A 21,946-nucleotide genomic window follows, 5' to 3' on the forward strand; every position below is an offset into this window, starting at 1 on the left:
GAGATCAAACCAGTCTATACAAAGGAAATCAGTCCTGAATATTCATTGGAAGGACTGATGCTGAAGCTGAAATTCCAATTCTTTGGCCACCTGATGAGAAGAACTGACTCATTGGAAAAGACCCTGATGCTGGGGAAGAGTGAAGGCGGGAGGAGAAGGGGACAACAGAGGATGAGATGGTTGGATGGCATCACCGACTCAATGGACATGAGTTTGGGCAAGCTCTGGGTGTTGGTGATGGACAGGGAAGCCTGGCATGCTGCAATCCATGGGGTTACAAAGAGTTGGATACGACTGAGCGACTGAACTGAACTGATCTTGCTTTTAACAAAACAGGATCCTACTATGGACAAAAATTTGAATCCTTTTTTTTTAAACTTGGCACATCATAAGTATATTTCCATGTCCACTGTATTAGGTCCTCCCCTAGTCTAGTTTCCCAAGAAGATAATTTGGAGAGAAATACAGTGGCTTAGCCATACATTTCAGCAAATGCCAGCAGGGCATCAGCCTTTGGGTTAGCTGGTATATATAAGAAGAAAGAAATCTCCCTGGCCTTGATCCCAATCCATCCTCCTGGTAACACCAGCCAGGATGGCTTCACTCCTTGATCCACCAATGAATACACACAGACTCAGGTCTTCTGAACTCAGAAGACTTCACTATTCTAGGTAACTTTTGGCCATGGCCCTGCCAAGACCTCATTCAAGATGGAAAAGATGACTTCTCCATGAGGCGTTTCTCTAAGAGCAGCTACATGAACTAAAGAGGAAAATAGGTGGTCAAGAAAAGCCAGAATCAGCCTTGATGAGAAATACAGAACACAGCAGCTCTCATTTAGGCCAGGGAGTAAAAGAAAGGGAATGCCATGTTCAAGTTTCACGGAATTGCCCCTTTAAGAGCAATTAATGTACTCTAAGCAGTTAAAAATTCTTAAATTAAAAACACTTCTTGAACAAAGTCCCCAGTGAGTAGACTATAACATTCCCAACTGAAGAGATCCATTTACTTTCAAACACATTCACATCTGAGAACAAAAATAAGCAAATGGCTTTATTTTCAGACTCTTCTGCCATCTGGGCTGCTCCTGGTTTTCATGGACCTCTGGCCACTCTTGCTGAGTGCCACTAACTTAGGAAGAACTTCTCCACTCCTGCCACCCACACAATTGCCCTTTCTCTGAATTCCTTCAGACTTTCTTCTTGTTCTGCAGGAAGATATCCTAGACTTGCCACTGCATTGTGCTGGTCATGTCCCCCAACTGCACCCTAATACACTACAGTGGTAGAATAATGTACCAGGACACTCATTTGTATTCATCCTCACTGCATTCCACCCACTCACTCTCACCCCAGCCCTGTACCAGCCCCCAACCTCAGCATATAACCTGGACAGAACACTCCCTCCCTCCCAGGGAAATGGTACATGAAAGCTTAGGTATGTTGCAAGAATGAGTAGCCCAGAAGGTGATGGAAAAACGGAATTCCTCCAGCTTGGCAAGAAACAAAAGTAGCCAGTCCTGAAAGAGGTGGGTACCCCCAGGGACAGCAGGGTCCAAGAGGAATGGCTGTGTGGTGCCCCTAGGGAGGCTGGGCCCTGGGCTCCAGGCTCCCAGCATCACAAGGAACCCACCAGCCTGAGAGCATTAAAATGATGATGTTACAGACATGACCATGATGCTAAAACGGTCCAGGCTCTTCCCATGTCACCAGGCAATGAGGAAGCCTTCTCAACCCTTGTGAACCTATAAGTAGATGTGGAATCCCCACTTCAACCCAGGGGAATAGGAGCTCAGAATCAGGCTGAGTTCAATAAATAGGGAAATGTGGCACCAACTCCAGACCCCAATCCATGAAGTATGATTCACACTAGCTTTTTGTGAGCAAGAATGTTGTCATCTGATACAGGGCTTCTCAGAGGCTAATCGCCCAGACATCACCTGAGCATCTTGTTAAAATGTAGATTTTCAATCAGTAGCTGTGGAGTGGCCCGAGAAACTGCATTTCTAACAAACTACCACCAAAACACACTTTGAGAAGCAAAGGTCTAAGGCAGGGGTTAGCAAATTTTTCCTAAAAAGACAGTAAAAATTTCAGCTTCGTGGGCCACCTAGTCTCCATCTCAGCTATCATCTCTGCCACCCACAGGAGGGTGAGGGCAGCCACAGACAATACATAATTGAGGGTGATGGTTCCCTAAGACTATATTTATGGACACTGAAATCTGAATTTCAGATAATGTTCATGTGTCACAAAATATTTTTCTTTCTAGTTTTATTCCAACCACTAAAAATATTTTTAAAAAAACATTCCTAGCCCACAGACTAAGCAGAGGAGGAGGTGGTGTCTGAATTTGGCCCATGGGCCAACCCTGGTCTACAGTGTCCAAAACAGTATAAAAGCCACAAAAGGCATCCTTGACTAAATTAAAGTGGGTTGCTCAGTTAGCCTATTTTTCTATCCCAAGGCTGGTTTTCGTTTCCCATTATCCTTCCACTAGTGCTGTGCTTTTCAAAGAGCAGACACTTTGGGGACAAGTGGGTCCTGGCAAATGGACTTCTTCAAAACTCACTGAACTGACTTTAAAAGGCCGCCCTAAATCCTTCTTCTTCTAATAAGCAGCCCTGTGGAATAACAGGTTTCTGTTTTAGTGAAAGAGCTTTAAGGAGGAGATTAAACTTCAACCACAGTTTTCTGAGCTAACAGCAGACTGACATGATCAGGGGAAGAAATTCAACCTTGCAGAACAACTGCTAGTAAATTCAAAAGCAATTGTCTCAAACTTCTATCCGGCAAACCCGTCTAAAGATTCTCTCCATTTCCCTCGGCCTTACATCCCATTTTAACTCAAAAGACAGAAAAGACTTCCAGCCATCTTGCAGCCCCTTTCACCATTAAACAGCCATCCCAGGGCCACAGTTTTATCTTTTCAATAAAGCAACACACCTTAAAGTCCAAGAAGGAGATAGGGCTCTAGAGACAGAAATAGCCAGGCACTAGCTGGGGGCCACAGGGCCGCACTCTACTATCCTCTAAGAATTCATCTGGGACGAGGCAGGCAGAAGAGGCTCAGTCATCTCCCACGCCCTGCACAGCACTTAACACCCAGCAATGCCCATATGTCACGGTCTTTGTAGATCGGGACCTGGGGACTGCAGTCGACAAGAAGAGGGACGCAGGGGACCCAAGTCTCGAGTGAAACAAGGGTGCTTTATTTGCAGAAATGCATGTTTATATATCTTCACACAAGACAGCGTTAAGCAGTAAAAAAAAAAATGAGCAACAACAAAGCCAAGCAAATAACAATCTTCAAAGGGCCAGAAAGCATTCAATATCTTGAGTAAGAGGGGCATAACTGAATAGATTACACTTAAGTAAGGTCACTGAAGGGAGTCACTGAAAGGAATCCCAGCAGGCGCCCTCTCTCATGATCTCAGTCCTGAGAACTGCGTGCAGCTCTTTTCACTCCTGTCTTCTAGGAACTGATAAGGAATAGAGAATCCTTGAGAAATGGCACACAAAAGAAAAGAATAACATATTGGATCCCTTAAAGCTGAACATCCCCCGACAATTCCCCCTTTTCTATTTTTTTTCACAACTGGGGGTGACTGTAGATACTTTTGTGAAAAAGGCCCTGACCAATTGAGTTTGTTTAGTCTGAATAATTTTAGTTGAAAGGCATCGGTATACTATAAATATCACTAGGACAATTATCAGTGTTATAGTTCCAGATCCAATACTATGTGTAATGCTTTGAAACCATCCTCGAGGGTCCAGCCCAGATAACTGATCAGTTAGCTGTTCAGCTAAGCTTTCCTCTTCCAAAGGTTGGAAGAGGGTAGACTCTTAGAGAAGGTTTCAAAAATTTTCTTTTGCAACAATTGTACATTTAATGAAGCATTATTATGTATATCTTGCAGATGAAATTTGATTTGTTCCCAATTGTAAGCATAATGGTTGAACCAAACAGGAGTGATTCAAACTTGAGTAGAATTCCAATCACAATTTAATAATGTTTGTTTTTGTAAATCTATTAATTGATCTCCAACCCATTGGATGGCTGTTTTTAATTTCTGAATTTTATCTTGAAATTTTTCATCTATCTGAACCTGAGTGACCCATATAGTATGAGCATCTTTAGTCCAATTTTGAATAAAGTTTTGTGTTTGAATTGAAGTTTGTAAAGCAATGTCTGCGACAGCAGCAGTGGTGCAAGTGGCTATTAATCTCAAAATGCCAAGAATTAGCCATCCAATGGATCATTTAGATCGTCGGAGTAATTTAGTGAGCAACTGGGAGGCAAGTCCTGCCATGGGACCCTCTCCCCAGGGTCGCTGGAGATCTATTGGCAACCACAGAGTACGTCGAGATCAAAGAATCAAAAAGGACTTGTTTTTTAGAGAAACAGAAGAGTTAAGACAAGTATACAATTCATAATCTACACAAATCACAGAACATAAAGTCTTATTAAATTGTAAGTTTCCTATGGCTATAACAAAAGGAAGGGGAACACAAGCTTGTATAAAATATGAATGATTACAATGGAAGGAATAGTTACTATGATTATTACTGGTCTCTGTGAAATATCTAGTCCAAGTTTCAAGTTTTTCAGTACTCGCAGCAAGTTTCCAGATGTCCCATTGTTCAGGCCCAATCTGTTTACTGAGGATGATTCGAGGGAGAGGAGGTGCCATTCCACCATCAAGCCAGCCAAGGAGTCCTTTGTCATGGAAGTGTTTCACTGAACTGTTAGTAACCCTCTATGTTACTTGAGTAACATAATCACACTTAGTACTGTTAATATCATCTGAGCAGTTAGATAACCACATACCATAGGATGCCCAATCAACAATGGTATAATTGGCCACAAACATTAATTTTTTTGATTTAGCTTGACATCTATCTCAGTAAACAGGAGTATATTTAAAGTCCTTATAAGTAAACCACTTACATTCCAACTTTTGTCCTATTCCTAGAGTTTTGGTAGTATTGACATGGTTCTCATAAAAGGACAGAGCAGTAAACAGTCCAAGCAATGTGCGGAAGTTCTTTTTTGGAGGCAGGACGAAAGTCCACGTTTGTTGATGAACATTAATACATAATTCTGTTGGGCCCATGCATAAAGGAAGGATTTAATAGCCTAGAGAAATGTTAATTAGTCTTCCTTCTTTCTCAGGATGAGAGGGCCCCTCCAAGTTCCAAGGAGGAGGCATATGTACTGAGTCATTAGTGGATATGATCAGTTCTATGTCTGTCCATTTTATAACCTGCAATAAAGGGGGGTTAGGTAGATAAGCCCAATAAGTGTGATTAATCAAGTCAGCCTGAGCAGGGGAAGCAAAAGCAAGCAAAGCAAGCATAGTGACAAAAATATTTTCAGGATTCCAAGGCATTCCCTGTTGAGAAACCAGATTTTCAGTTTGATTAGTAAGGGTTTTTATCTGTCCCCAAATAAGAAGACCATAAGGTCAATGACATCGAGTGCGGTATTTCTTGGAAATTTTTAAAGCTGCCATGGCTTGTACTGGAAACTCCTCCTCCTGGGGATTTCACCCTTTCTTCTCTATCTTGAATGCCGGTGGTTCCCCTGGGGCGGATCTTACGAAGAGGGAGCCAACTGATTTCGCTGGATCCATCTGGAGAAATACAAGCATACCCCTTTCCCTGTAATATTAATTTTCCAGATTTCCATTGTTTAGTCAACCTGTCTTGATACCAAATGGGCAGAGGAAGGGAGGTGTCCTTCAATGCTTCGAAATGTTTTTCTACTTTGTCAAAATATCTTGTTGTGGTAAGTTTAAAAAATTTAAAACAAATAAAGCTGTATTAACAGCTTTAACAATATACTATAATTTAATTAACTATAACAATTGTTATAGGCTTAAAGAATATATTGCATTGAAATCTGGTAAAGTCTTCTCTGGATAAGGAAGATAGAGGTGTTCCTGTGTATTCCCCCTTTTCAAATTTTTTTATTTGTAGTTTTAGTGTGTGATGTGTTCGTTCAACTATGTCTTGTGCTTGTGGATTATAAGGAATGCCTGCAATATGTTTAATAGAAAATGATTGTAAAAATTGTTTGAATTGCCTAGAAACATAGGCAGGGCCATTGTCTGTTTTTATAGAACTAGGTGTTCTCATTACTGCAAAGCAAGCTAACAGGTGGGTTATAACATGTCATGTAGCTTTTATCAAAATTTGTCAATCATAAGGAATAAAATTTCCAATAGAAGATGCCATAGCATTTAGAAGTTTTTTAGCAAAAGGTGAATGAGGGCCATATATAGTTATAGCCATTTTCATTTGTTGCATGTGAGGAAAATCAATGTCTTTGTATTGAGGTATTAGTTGTCCTTGAGCATTAATATTTTTTAATACAGGAAAGACAAAAAGGTCATTGGCCTCAGAGACTAGAGACTGCAAAGCCAGTAAGTCAGAAAGCCTTTGTTGTGAAGGAGAATGAGTGGATTGTCCATTTTCATAAATATGAGTGTGTGTTAGAGGTTGATCATTGTCATCAAAAAAAGTATTGTTGGCTTTAGTGTCAAAGAGAGCATCAGAAGAATCATCATCAGATTTATCTTGTCCTTGAATCGAGGGGACCTTTGATTTCATGCCCATTACAAGAGGAGGAGGAGCACTTGGGATAGCCAGAGCAGGTGTGGTGGAAAAGTTTTGAAACATTCTATGTTGCTCTAATTGGGCCTTTTGTAAATTCTTATCATCTAATTTATATTCATATAATGAGCATTCCACTTGTTGAAGAATATCAGGGGGGCCAGAATTGCCTTGAAATGGAAAGATTATGGCTTTAATGAGGGCCCACAAGGGCCAGAAATCTATTGGAATATTTTCTCCCCGTCTTGCAGTTCGTTTAATTTTTTTTTTTTAAACCCAGTTCCAAAATTTTTAATTGGAACTGCCTTCATCAGGGAACCAGGGATTATATTCAACCACTGTTTGGAGACAAGCCTCTATTTGCTGACACGAAACCGGAAGTCCTTGAACCTTAAATAAATGATGAAGTAAAGTAGAAAAGTGGTGGGGGCTTTCCAGCCGTTTGTCCCATAACCCCGCACTTACCGATCTCCGTAGGTCCTAACAGTCACTCCATCCGCTTGCTAAGGGCTTCACCAGGTCCCTGTTTTGGGCGCCACTTGTCATGGTCTTCGTAGACCAGGACCTGGGGACTGCAGTCGACGAGAAGAGGGACGCAGGGGACCCAAGTCTCGAGTGAAACAAGGGTGCTTTATTTGCAGAAATGCATGTTTATTTATCTTCACACAAGACAGCGTTAAGCAGTAAAAAAAAATTAAGCAAAAACAAAGCCAAGCAAATAACAATCTTCAAAGGGCCAGAAAGCATTCAATATCTTGAGTAAGAGGGGCATAACTGAATAGATTACATTTAAGTAAAAGGTCACTGAAGGGAGTCATTGAAAGGAATCCAAGCAGGTGCCCTCTCTCATGATCGCAGTCTTGAGAACTGTGTGCAGCTCTGCTCGCTCCTGTTTTCCAGGAACTGATAAGGAATAGAGAATCCTTGAGAAACAGCACACAAAAGAAAAGAATAACATATTGGATCCCATAAAGCTGAATGTCCCCCGACACCCCCATATAGCTTTGCTGGATGAACAGATGAGCTTGACCCCATGGCCTGGTGCCAGGGAACTGGCCCACTCTGTCTCCCTCTGTTTGACAAGCCTCTCTCCCCACGCTGAATGGGTGCTCAAAGGGAGATATTCCTTCAAGGAGATCACTGACTTTCTCACTTGCTGACTCCCTCACTGGCACCCCAGCATCAACCAGACCTGTCTTGGCTCCAACACTTACAAGCTCTGTAGACTTAGGCAAGTTCCACTGGATGCTATAAAACCTCAAGTTCTTCATTGGTAAAATAAGAGTAATCAATACATCATCCAGAAATAATATTCAGAAGAGAACATCTGAACAATCAGTATGGCTCAGACACTGTTTAATCAGAAAGGTGCTAGTCTTAAACACCAAGTATGACTGTACTGGCAAGTACCAGCTAAATCTCATCTGCCTGTCTTGTGGTAGGTCTTGGAAAGAACGAATATTTAACACACATAGAGCAACTCGCATTTCTCCTGATAGGCAGCTGTTCACCCCTCTCCCCAAGGAAGCTTTTCCCTCCTAGCTTATAATGGTGGTCATGAACAAGTTCCATCACTAGCACTTCCTGCAGGGCTCCTGACAGTCACTTTCACCACTTACTGAGGGTGTGGCCAGAGCTGCCCTCTGACTCCTACCATATCCAGCTGCTCCTTGAAGACTTCCCAGGGGGCTCTTCCCACATGGTCCTACCCACATCTGCCCTGGCCAGAAGATAGCTAGAATCTCATTCTACTGGGAATGCATTGTCAACCTACTTGTAGGAAGATGGCTTACTTGCTGGGGAGGGTGAGAGCAGACACTCAAAGCACCCACACGCCCATCCCATCTCCTCAGATCGGGAAGACAAGGACCAAACCTCAAAGTGTCACAAAAAAAAGCAACTTCTTTGGCAATTAACTCCAGCACGTATTTGACAGGGAAAAACATACAATCCCCTGTGAAAAGAAAGTGTGAAAGTGAAAGTTGCTCAGTCGTGTCTGACTCTTTGTGACTCCATGGACTATAGCCCACCAAGCTCTCTGTTCATGGAATACTCCAGGCAAGAATACTGGAGTGTGTAGCCATTCCTTTCTCCAGGGATCTTCTCAACCCAGGGATCAAGCTGAGGTCTCCCATATTGCAGGCAGATTCTTTACCATCTGAGCCACTGGGAAGCCAATACATCCCCTTACCCCTTATAAAGACTTTGTGCCCATTGGGAAAGACCTGGATCCTGCTCTGGAATAATCCCGACTTCTCCCCTGAAAACACCTAGCACGTCTCACATAGGGTCTGATAAGTGACACTCAATTCATCAACATTCTCAGGTCCTTTTGAGACTGGAAGGAAACAAGAAAACCACTTGGTTACAGCAGAACAGACAATGATGCTTAATATGACTGGGGGAAATGGGAAGTCTTGGCACAGAAAGGGAAGAAAGGAAATTGCACATTATTAAAAGGAATATATATTTAAAAGTAGGAAATATCATAAGTGTGGCTTATTCATGGTTAATAGCAAGTATTTGTTTTTGGTGCTAATAATCTAATTAGTAGTCAATCCAGAGCATCCTTTATTATCAGCTGATCCATAATTACTGCTCCATGCTGAGTATTTTCCCGGCACATGATAGCTTTCAACTCCTCAGTACAAACAACCAAATAATTGGTGCTATTATGCTGGATACAGGACTATTCCTCTCCAAGGGGTGCTGTGGGGGAGGGGTTGTTTTCCATTCACGACAGCCTTTGCATTTTCAGCATCTGTTGATTAAGTCCATGCCATCCCCTCTTTAATCAGTCTGGAGGCATACCGAAAGCTCCTTCACACTCTCAAGAATGTGACAGCTTGAAGACATCCTTTTTTAAAGTTTAACCCTAGGACCAGAAACATCTCCAGTCCTCTGTAGGTTGGACATGTTCACAAGGGATAGCAAACAAAGCTGAAAGCATGGTATATTTCTCTTTGAAAGTGTTGTAAAGTTTCTCCTTGCCTATTGTTTTAAAATGACTTGTCCTGGAAGAGATAGCTTCTGATATAAACTATTTCATTCAACAGCTTCTGGTCTCAACAACATGTGTGTAATTCTAGGAAGCAGAACAAAGGCCAGCTATAATGACAGGTTGCTAAGGGGAAAATATACTCAGCATCTCTTTTAGGAGACCAGATTCGGTATGACTGTGAGGGGAGAGAAAGAAGCCAGGGTGAACATGGTGAAGTGGGAAGAGGTGGGTTCTGGAGCCAGACAGATCTGGGTTGGAATCCACTTCCTCCACTGGTAAGTGGCATGACCTTGGGAAAGTCACTTAACTTCCCTAAGCCTTGACGTTGCTCACCTAAAGAACAAAGCTACCACTGCCTGATGTATAGGGCTGTTAGGAGAACAGATGTCTGACACAGGAAGCACCTGGCACTCACAGAAGCTCAGGTTCTCAGTTTGCTTTTTTGCTGGATGGGGGGTGGCAGGGAAAGCTGGTTTTCTACAAGCCAGTAGCTTATGCCACATAATTCCATTCACTGTAAGTAGGGCTTCCCTGGTGGCTCAGTGGTATAGCTTCCACCTCCCAATGCAGGAGACACAGGTTCGATCCCTGGGTCAGGAAGATCCTGACCACCCCAGTGTTCTTGCCTGGGAAATCACATGGACAGAGAAGCCTAGCAGGCTGCTAGGCTGTCCATGGGGTTGCAAAGAGTCAGACAGGACAAAGCAACTAACCAACAACAAATGTAACTAAGCCTCCACATCTTAGCCATAAAAAGATAGATTTCAGCCCAGATTCACTATGGAGCTGCTCTAACAGCCGAATTCCTACTGGCAGTTCCCATTGCCTGGGTCTCCTTTAGAATTCCCCTCCCTTATCCATCTTCCTATGATTCAGCAACTAAAAGGTTAACTCTTCCAGGTATGGTATTTTGGGTGGCTGGTACCTGTACCACACTAGCTGTGAAACATCTCCCTCTATGTAAAAGGGAGTAGGAATTGGGAAATTGGGAAAATCTATCAAGACATTTCTCCGTTCAGAAACAGAAGCCAGTGGCTACAAGAAGAGTGAAAACTTCTGCACTCTGACCTCAAAGGAGGTGCTAATACCCGGAGTCAGAAGCCACAACTCAGCTCATTCTTTTCTTTTCGAAGGCCTTATTGAGGTGGCATATGCAAACAGAAAAGAGCAAGCATTCAGTGAATTTCCACAAAGCGAACATACTCAAGTTACAAGCACCCAGATCGAGAAACTAACAGGGTACCAATTCCCCAAATGTGCCCTCCCCACTCCCCTACCCCACAGTTTCCCTTCTGGTCCCTGAAGCCAACCAAGGGTCACCATGAAGCTGACTTCAAATACTGCAGGTTAGTTTGGCCTGTTCTTGTACTTTAAATAGAATTCCACAGCCAATTCCTCAGTTGGGAAGATCCACTGGGGAAGGGAGAGGCTACCCACTCCAGTATTCTTGGGCTTCCCTGGTGGCTCAGCTGGTAAAGAATCCTCCTGCAATGCGGGTGACCTGGGTTCAATCCCTGGGTTGGGACGATCCCCTGGAGAAGGGAAAGGCTACCCACTCCAATATTCTGGTCTGGAGAATTCCATGGGCTGTACAGTCCATGGGGTCACAAAGAGTCGGACACGACTGAGCACTTTCACTTTCTTTCCACAGCCTGAAGGCCAAATCTGGCCTGCCACCTGTCTTAGGACACCCTGCAAACTAAGAAAGGCTTTTACATTTGTAAATCTTTGACAATCACGCCAAAAGAGATGTATTTCATGAGATGGGAAAACTACACGAAACTCAAATTTCAGGGCCCATAAATAAAGTTTTACTGGAACACAGCCACGCTCATTTCATTTACATAATGTCTTTCACTCCACAATATCAGAGTCGAATAGTTACAACAGAAACCATACGATCTAAAAAAAAAAAAAAAAAGATTCTGAGTATATCCCCAACATATGAACCTTCAAATTGCAAACTTTCAAAGATGCAAACGTGCATTCCATCAATGTCAGGCATGAGTGAAACGGCAGCTTGCCCTCTGTCTCCTATTGCTGACAGTCCTTCTGCCTTCTCCCACCTCCTCTCCCTCCTCCAACCAGTAAATCTTCTTGCCTGCTCACTCGATGCCAGACCCTGTATGCCAGTTGTTGTGTACTGTGCTTTTCAAGGTACTGTACTGTAAGATTCTCTGTCTCTTTGGTCGCTAAGTTGTATCCAACTCCTGTGACCCCAGAGGACCCCTGCCAGGCTCCTCTGTCCATGGGATTCTCCAGGCAAGAATAGTGGAGTGGGTTGCCATTTCCTTCTCCAAATTAAAAATGTGTTATTTTTTGTATTTTATGTATTATTTGTGTGAAAACTATTATAAACCTATTATAGTACAATACTAAATAGCTGATTATGTTAGTTGGGTACCTAGGCCAACTTTGTTGTACTCAGAGATCAAACTGGACTTACGAATGTGCTCTCAGAATGGAACTTGTTTGTATATAGGGGACTTACTGTATCCGACCCTTTACAGAAAAAAGTGCTGACTTTAATTGGAATGCAAGGCATTCATTGAAATACAAACGCATTTCTTTGGGGTTTATGGCTAGGAGTGACATTGCAGGGTCATAGGAATATTAACATATTATACACATGTTCAGCTTTAGAAGACACTGCCCCCAAAATACACACTCAGTTTTAGCAAAAAAGCTAAAACCTGTAGCAAAAGCCATAATCTCAGTGTTAAAAGAGGCAGGGAGAATTACAGAGAGTTTATCTGATACAGAATTAAACAAATGATTAGAAAACCATCAGGACTTCTGAGCAGAGAGGGAAAATATCAGAGTTCTCTAGGTTTACATTTCCTTTCATTCTTACTCCAAGCATATCCTTAAAAAATATTGTCCCCATTAATGTTGCCATACTCTGCAGAAATGCACAAGAGTGGAAAAGTCATGTTTCTGCCCAGGATCCCACAATACAGACTGTGACATTCAGGCCACATCACAAAAGCATTACCATGAGCTCTCTAGCAGCTCACCAGAATTGCAGACAAAAATACCAGGAAGATATTCCTGATTTTATCCTGTCATAACTTTAAACATATACATGGGCAGCAACTCTGTTACTCACACCCAACCCCCAAAGCAACCACCAAATGGCTGAACCCTGGCCCTTCAAGGCTGAAGAGCACGACGCAGGCAGGGAGCCCTCTATCTTTGAGCCGCAAGGCTCTCTCAGGTAATGCTGGGTACCTTCCAAAGTCACTTCCCTGGAGTCACTCCCCCATTTACCTGCCTCACATTTCAAATAGGATGTATGTCTTAGGTTCTTCCAAATGACATTTTTCCTCTTAGAGGGGAATTGCTTCTGATTGTTTAAGAACCACATTCATCACGAAACGGATACAGATCAACAATTTCCGTCTTAATTGCAGGATCCCATTGACTTCTGAGTTGAGCAGCGTCTTGAATGACAGCAGAGCTTCATTTCCTGCTGTCAAACCTTGCCAATCCTGGGTGGGGGTTTGGAGGGGTGGTCACTAATACAAAGACAGAGCCAGTGCCGACAATAGGACTGAAGGGGCACGAAAGCCTCTCTCCACTTCTCCCAGGACCACGAGTCTGCCAGTCCAGCCCAGTATCTTCCCCAAATCACCTGTAGCATGTTTCTGCTGGGTCTGAGACTGAGTTAAACATGGTCTGTCCTGGGAGAAAACACCAAGTCCTGCTGGCCCTTCAGAGACAGGTTGTACAGTTCCCTTAACCTGACCCACCTGATAAAACCTGGGTGTTTTATCAGAGGCATAGATATCATTTTTCAGCAAGAGCATGAGCTCTTTGTCCAGATGAAAATATACACAAAGCACATACACATATAAAAGAACTGCCACCTCCCCTGGAAAAGGAAGCTAGCCGGACATTGAGCATAGCCATGATAGAAACAGCACAGGCTTTACAGTCAGAAGAGTGAGTTCAAGGCCACATAACGGTTGGGCGAGCTTGCCTGTCTCCTCCCTATTGCAACCTCAGTTTTCATCCTACTTCAGAGAGTGAGGGTAACAATAACACCCACCACACGCGGTTGCAGGAAGAATCAAAGGAGGCATTTGTGAATAAAAATGCTCTGTAAACTCTGTAACATCACACGCAGGGAGGAAGCTCTCTTATCCTCCAGTTTCTGATTCACCTTTAATCATTCAGGTTTTTGAGCAGTCCCTCTGCAGGTGAAGACCACCAGCCCACCACAATCAGGACCTGTCAATTCAGCCCTCAGCTGGCAGCTATCAACTGCCTGTCTATTAACAGCCAATTATCTGGGTGGCTTAATTAATCCATGGACCACGTGATCTGATCTCCCAGAGAGAAACAATGAGCCTGAAACATGAGTGCCAGCTAATTTCTCAATGACCATCAAGGAGTTTGGCCTCCACTATGCCTACACGTTGCAGCTGCAAGTGATGGGAGCATAAATATTGATCGGCTCAGTCTCTCTGTGGCTGGGGGGGAAATTAACGATTAGAGTGCTCTCAGAGGAACAACAGGAGCTACATAAATCCTCAGCCTGGGCCATTAGAGGAAAAAAATCCTAATTTCCAAACCTTAGTGAGGACTGAGGAAAGGAACTGATTGCCTCTTGGGAAAGAGCGCGTCAAGATGGGGCGGTCCTACCCACCCTGGAGATGTTCCTCATGCTCTCCAGGCCGTGAATGAGATGCAAATTGGGTTCAAACAACGTGATCATTAGAAAGAGGCAGCTGGGTGGTGGCTCTCCGGCTGGGCACTCAGACCCGGTGGCAGGAACAAGTGCCTGTGCTGCTTGCCCCTGCATTTCCTTGAAAGATCTCGTAGTGCTCACAGTTAAGAAGACAAGTGATATGAGGAGAATTTAATTATTTTTTTAAGTGCTTGATCTTGTCTCTGGGAAATGGTAGGCAGAAGAGACTCTGTACTTGAAATTGGCATTGTCCAGAGGCAGTGGTCCGCTGGCCCCTTAATTCCAGCCAAGAGGGCTTGTGCTGTAAAGGCCGTCTGAGCAGAATGGCTCAGGGTGGCCAGAGCAGCCACGTCCCTCCTTCGGAAAGAACTGCCTCTGCATCCAGACCAGCAGCTAGGCAAGCCGCTCCTGACCTTGGTCGGAGCCTGCAGGGAGGTACTAGGCTCCCAGGCCTACAGACTTCTTTCCAGGACTCCTGACCAAGTGCCTGTGCCTCTCTGCTCCAGGGCCCTCTTGCTTCCCAGAAAATGTGAGTAAGAAAAGGAGGAAGAATGTGATAAAGGGAGGAGGGAAGTGATGGAAAGGAAAGCAGGAGGAAAGAGGACTCCCTGGAGGCATATACATTCCTCTCACTGTAGACATATCTTCCTTCCCCTCGCCATCAGCTTCCTACTGTCCATTAGGTCCTGTGATGGCAGAAGCTGTTACCGAATGCAATGGCTGCTGCCCCAAAAGGTCATCTCAGGTCATTTATCCTCAAATACCAAAATGCCAGAGTCAGCAAATTTCAGGAGCTTCTGCAGAATTCCCCAGGGTGCCAGTGTACACATGTGTATGCATGCGCATGCTTTTCACTGTCCCAAAGGGGTTCTTTCTTAATCAGCTCAACATCTCAGGACTCAGAAACTGATTTAGTGTTTGGTTAATCTAGCGTTTCTGGTAAAATAATTATAAGATAAGTAATAGACTCAGAGTATCCGTGGTATAATTATTTAAAGCCATGAAGTTTCACTTCAGAGTTATTCACAAGTAATGCAAAATAACTCAGACTGCTGGCGAGGCAAGTGGGAGATGGATAGGTAGGGCTGTACCAAGCTGCTCCCATTTCACAGATGAGGAGACTGAGCCCAGAAAAGACTATCTGAGTGATCCCTGGCACCACCAATGGCAGAAAGAGACACCCGGGCTGCCAGGTGTATTAGAAAAACCAGAAGGCAAACCCACACTTGATTACAACATGATGGGAGCTGCCACAAGAGAGCTGGGGTCTCCATTTCTTGACCCTGGTGCAGTTTGAGTCTCTGAGGTCCAGACAAGGAGGAAGGCCAACGACTCAGCTCTGGGTCACTGCGGGCAAGTGGGAAGAGGCAGCAGCCAGCCGTAGAGACTTACCTCCCCAAACAGATGGTGGGTCTATAACACTGATCTCAAGTGGAATGTGCAAAAGTCATAGAGGGGTTCACAGATGCCCCCAGAGAGGGGAGCTTTCTAATTCAGATTCTTTTTCTGAAAAACACATCAGGGACTTCGAAATGCTCTGGAAGAATGACATAACTGTAAACGTTAGAAACTAAACAGGCACAGAAACACATTTCTTCAACTTCAAAATTTGTTCCTGGGTGCCTGATAATGCATAAGACTATTTTGGAAATTTGGGATGGGAGAGGTGTGGGAAAGGATGCAGGCAGAGGAAGCAGATGAGATGGCATGTGAACCTGGCCCTGTAAAGATCTTGGGCCTTAGGCATCAGCCAAGGGCAACCTCATTCTGTCCCTGTTGAGCTAATAAATGACCTCTTATGAGTGGAGATTAGCACTTTTAAATGATACAAACAGATGAGCAACCTTGGAAAAGGGTAGTCTCTAGACAGGCTGGGGAAGCTTGTGACAGGGACATTAATTTCTCTTTCCTTTCTGGTTTTGTCCCTGTGTCTTCTCTGATTGCAGCAAGTATCATTCTGGGCCTCTGGGAAATCTTGAGATGGGGATTCCTGGTCTTTATTTCCAAAAGCACCAGGCAACTTAGGAGAACAAGGGTTTAGGGACAGAGAGAGAGAGAGAGAGAGAGAGAGAGAGCGGTCCCCAGATTGACTCAAAGAGATTCCCTTAAAAGAGATCTGTGGGTCCCTGGGATACAGCCTGGGGGAGAATACCAGCTGGGACAAGGGTATAACCCCAGGCAGGCCAAAAATGACCCAGGGAAGAGAAATTCCCACGATGAAGGCAACGATGAAGGGCTGATGAAGGCAAGAGAGGAGTACAGGGGAGCTCAGGGTTTGGTTTTTTGGGGGGAGGGGAGGGCGCTGGTTTGTTTTGTTTTGTTTTGTTTTAAGCTTGTTAATATCTAGAAAGCAAGGCATGCTATTTCTTGAATACCTGGAGTTCTAACCTGCTAGTCTCATACTTCCCAGCTTCTCACGGTACCCACATCTGGGCCATGAAGGCAGCATCATCCCCACCACCTTCTCCAGGAATTGCCTTAGATGGGAAATCAGCACAGTGCCCAGTGTGGGCACCAGCACACACAGGCACGAATGTCCACGAAGGATGAAGGTTCATCTGAAAATGGTCTGTTTCTGGTCGTGCCAGAGTTGAAATTCCCTGAACAGAATCTAAAATATGCCCACGGAGCTTCAGCAGATTATTAGGCCCTCTCTCTAAAATTGATGAATTTTTTTTTTTTAGTGGAAGAAATTATGTAATAAATGGGGAATACAATAACAGTGCCATATACATAAGGCGTGTGCAGTATGCAAATATTACAGAAAACAAGCTCCTTTCTGACAGTGTTTGCAGTATTTCTAGCACAGCACAAATACATTTACATGGGCCCGAGGCACTTTACTCAAAGCCTTTACATTTCCAATACCTTCCTCCGAAAGTACCCTCAGGCTTCAAATTCTTCTTTTTCTAAGCCCTAAACCCCTGGCCTAAATTTAGTTTCTTGAAAATAAGAGACAAATTTGCTGTTTAAAAAAAAAAAATTCTGTCAGTTATTGTATAATTCTCCAAATGGCAAACAAATGATAGAGGAGAGAAGAAATGGAAACATTTTTCTGTCTTTTTTTTTTTTTTTAGTGGTACAGTACTTATTGCTAAAATCCTATTTAAATTAAAGCATCAAGCTTGTTACATGATTTTCAATTAGGAATTAGAGCTTTGCTGAATTTGGGGGTGGGAATCTCCATAAAAATCAAATCAACATTGAAAAGTCAAACTTAAAGAAATCTTTATTTGAGCTATTAATAGAACCAGCCCTTCTTGAAACTAAGAAAAAAATCCAATTATTTTCTTAAACCAAGAGTGCAGCCTGGCTTCTCCATATCACTTGGACTGTGACGGGGCATAGGTTTTATTTTATTATCAGGCCCACTTTGGAGATCCCACTGCCAGGTGAGTGAAGATATTTGCTATCACTGAGAAAGAGAGTCAGGGCCTAGTCCCCAGCAATGGCAACTGGCTGCATGGAATGGACAAGCTGGGAAGTCCCCAGCCAAGGAGTCATAGCTGCAGCCCTCTCCTGTCCAATCCCTCCACCATTTCAACTTCTCTAAATATTTCAGAGGGAATGGAGCCCACTGCTCTTGCTTTGGAAAATAAACTGAGCCCTCTACCACACTGGGAAGAGCCCTAGGCAGAGTCCCCATAGCTTCAGACATATCCAAGGCAAGAGTTCCCCCCAGGACTGGGCAGAAGCATTGTCTGAGAAACCTGGGATACTGAACTCACCCAAAAACCAAATTTTTTGCCCTACAATAGACAAATGTCCCTGGATAATTCTTACTGTTGCGGAAACTGTCTCTGCCTTGGCAAATGATTCCTAGCCCAAGGGTGGTGCAACCACCTGCAACTGCCCAATGACGCTGCAGCCTCTCATTGGACCCGTCCCAGCAGGGTTCACTCTGGCCAGCCAGAAGCGCTTCCTCGGCCCCAGATGGCCTCCTCCACAGGTAAGGCAGGGTTCCCTCTGAGATGGTTTCCCCACAGATGGCACCAACCTCCCTGGAGCTCTACAAAGACCAGCACCTAGGGATGAGTCATGGAGTGCTTGGAAAGTAGGTGGGCACCATGCAGCTGTAAACATCCCTGACCTCACCCCATCATCCCCTAGCAAAGACCCAGGCATCCAGGTGGCTTGGTGGCAAAGAAGGAGCACAGGGTGTGGGTGGTTTCCAGGATGATCCAATTCCATTCTTGTGCTGAAGCTGCCACTTAATAATAGCCCTGCTATCTTGGGCCAATTGTTTAACCTCATTACTCAATCTCATGTGCATTAGAGTATGATCTGCCTTATTGTTCATGGTCATTGTGAAGCTTAAATGAGCTAATACATGTGAAGTGGAGTTTGTGAATTTGTAAAACCCAATGCAAATGCTAGCTATTGTTATTTCACATGAATGCACATGCTCACACAAGCTTGGACCACCAGGAACTCAAGAAGAATGAAATTATTCGGCCATATTTACACGGGGCCCACTGAACCGCAAAGAAACCCCCATAGACTTGGTATTCTTCATCTAGCTTCCAAAACCATCCATCAATAGGCTACTTCAGATTCACATGGGGCCCTTGTAAAAAAAAAAAAAAAAAAAAAAATACTGATTCTAGGACCTTCTACCAAAACCCATAGAATCATAATCTCTGCAGTAAATATAAAAATGTGTATATTAAACGAGCTCTCTTAGGTGGTTCTGACATGGAGTCAGGTTTGGAATCCTACTGCACTCCTTGGGACCCGACATGCAAATTTCCTGATAGATCAGTGATGGAAACAGTTGTTGTGGCACTGAGAAGGACCTCTCTTTGTCTTTCCATCCCTCCCCTCAGACACATACACACCAAGATACAGAGGGGTGCTCATCCACCAGACACAAAATACACCCATGAATATACACAACATATATATGTAGACACACAAATGCGTAATATAGGTGAAAGAAGAAATAGACTGACAAGAAAGGGTGACCAACAATAAGAAGTATCAAGACTGTTGAAGTCTAAAGAATTCACGGTTATAAAGGAGACAGAAAATGGGGAGTGGGGGGGAGATGTTAAGACAAAGAGCAAGTGGTCAAAACCAGGAGACCCCTGTTCCATGACTGCACAGCACTATATCTGACATTAGACCACTGCTCCCACCCCATCCCACTACTCATGTTTGCAATTCTGCCTCAACCAGGAAGTTGTGAGAGCTACCCCCAGACGGCAGAGGCAGAGTGTGATTCTCATAGCAGTGCCCAAACCCAGCACAGAGCCTGGCCTGTGGCTGCACTGGATAAATGTGTGCTCAACGCATGGCAGGATGAGAAGAAGCAGGTAAGGAAGAACGACAAAGTGCACAAAGGAAGAAACAGATCTCTGGTCCCAGCTCCCGGGAGTAAACTAGAATAAGCAAGTTTAAGGTAATGAAGTTCAACGCAAAACAGAGAGAGTTCATGTCCCCGCAGGCATCATTAACTGCATCACAAGGAGCAGAACCACCCAGGGAATAAGAGGAAAAGCTCCCCAGATCTATGGGCGGGTCCAAAGTGAGTGAGAAAATCGATCCAGTGTGATGAAGGCTGTTGGAAGGCATCCATCTGACCTTGTCACTCCCCTGCTTAGTGTAGCCTCAAGGCCCCCTGGAACCCTCAAGGTCCTACCCAACAGGACTCTTACACATTCCCCCCAACCTCATCCCCACCATCAGCCACGTGCTTTGACACTCGAATTGTGCCAAATTCAACCAGCATGCTGTGTCATTCCTCTCGGCCTGTTTGGTGCAATTAACCTCTACCTGGAATGCCCTCCCTACCTAGTGCCAAACCTACTGTCCTTCCTTCTCTACTCGGTTCCCTGTGCCCTCCTCCTCCTCCTCTATTAAGTGCCCAGGCCCCCATGACACCTAGTGCACACTTGTGGTCCTGGTCCATTCCTGAGCAAAGCCCCTGCCCGCAGAGAACAGGTTCTGCATCTCTGTACCCACAGCAGCTAGCACACTGCCTGGCACACAGCAGATCATCAATAAATGCTTGGGGAATTCAATCAAGCATTGGCAAGATTTCAGAATGTAAGTACCCAAAGACAGTTAAAAGGCAATCTCAGAGGCAACTTGATATAGTGGAAAGATCCTGAACATCAGAGGTCTGAGTTCAAATCAGTAGTATCCTAAGGCAAGACTGAAGCAGTTTCCTAATCTATGGAATAAGGAGAATCCCACCCAACTTCTATAACTATTTAGGAAGCATCCACACGTACCTGCCACCTAGTTGGTCCTCTGCACTGTACTTACGCCCCCTTCTCCCTCTCCCCCCATTATTTTCAGTCTCCTGCTTGGGGCCATAAGGTTCTCTAAGGGCTCTTTCACAGTTACTGGACGACCTCTCTGGACCCTGTTCATAAATGTTGCCTGGCTGGTCAGAAAACCCCCCCTGAGGCCCCCTTCTGTGTCCCACGGCCAGGTCTGTGGAAGAAGAGACCGAGGAACCGGGGCTCTGAGTAAAGCTAAGACTGAGCCTGCAGGGAGAGCCCAGTGGCTCCGCTCAGATGAACCGCCTGGGCAGGAGTTGGAAAAGCCACTTAGACTATCATTCTCCCAACTCCCCACCAATACCAAGGCGTCTGTTTTTACAGGCTCTTTAGTGATGTTCAGGGCACATTCATTTCAACTTCCAATGCAGCTGAAGAGATCGAGGACAATTATAAAGCAAGGGTTGCGACAGGCTGGGTGGGCCCGGGCGGCAGCCGCCCGGGAGGCTGCAGGGCGCTCGCCCGCGCCGCACACGCGCGCGCGGAGCACCCCTGGGCCTCCGGCCTCCCCTGCTCCGGCCTGGCAGCTGCGGGAAGGAAGGAGGTCAGCGCGGCCGCCAGACTTCTCTCCGGCGCCAAGCGCCGGACGGCCCTGCCACCCGACCCCAGCCCCCCCCGCCCCACCAGCTACTGTCTCGCAGCGTCCACGGACCACCAACCCCCGGGCGGCTCGACCGCTGCATCCCCGCCGCCCCGGGACCCACGCGAGCTGTACCCAAGTTAAGAGCCCCGCTCCGCAAGGCAGCGAGCGCCCGCCACCCACACCCACTCCCACTTCCACACAGCGCGGGGCCGGGGATGCCCCTGAGCTTTTGTAAAATCCAGAAATATCACACTGTATCCGCATCCGGCGCCGGGTTACCTGCTCGCAGCACCCAGACCCCCGCCCTGGCTTCCCGGGAGCCCGCAAACCCCGCGCGCGAACTGCGCGCCCTCCTGCCAACCACTGCCCCACTCCCGGCGCACAGCCAAACCCCATACCTTGGGGGTCTGCACTTCGGGTCCGGTCGGCACCTCCAACTTCTTCTTGGTTACCCAGAAGAACAGCAGCACGGTGATCCAGAGCACCCCGAAGATCGGCAGCACCAGGCGGCGACTCAGGCGCCGCATGGTCCCGCTTGCCTTCTCCTCTGGGCGTCACTGCGCCCCGGGGGCACCCCCTGGCGGTCAGGGTCGGCGGGGCAGGTGTCCTGGAGAGTGCCCTGCTCCCGCGAGCTCTAGCCCCGGGATCCGGAGCAGGAGAGGACCGGCGGGAGCCTGCCAGGCGCCCCGCCCGCTCGGGAGAGCAGCGAGCAGAAGGGGGAACCACGCGGTGCCCCGAGGCGCGGCAGGCGAGGGCCGAGGGGCC

At 45.5% G+C, this 21,946-nt stretch overlaps 1 protein-coding gene across 1 annotated transcript in view; it reads right to left on the minus strand.

Moving 5' to 3' along the window:
* Window positions 1-21,720, minus strand: part of GALNT14 (polypeptide N-acetylgalactosaminyltransferase 14) — a 220,995-nt gene extending 199,275 nt beyond the window's left edge. The window contains exon 1 of the mRNA XM_061156239.1: window positions 21,580-21,720. Coding sequence (XP_061012222.1) covers window positions 21,580-21,708 — 129 coding nt within the window. The 5' untranslated portion in view covers window positions 21,709-21,720. The remainder of the gene's footprint in view (window positions 1-21,579) is intronic.
* Window positions 21,721-21,946: the final 226 nt, after the last annotated feature.

This window comes from Dama dama, chromosome 11 (genome assembly GCF_033118175.1).
Source record: "Dama dama isolate Ldn47 chromosome 11, ASM3311817v1, whole genome shotgun sequence".
NCBI lineage: Eukaryota > Metazoa > Chordata > Mammalia > Artiodactyla > Cervidae > Dama > Dama dama.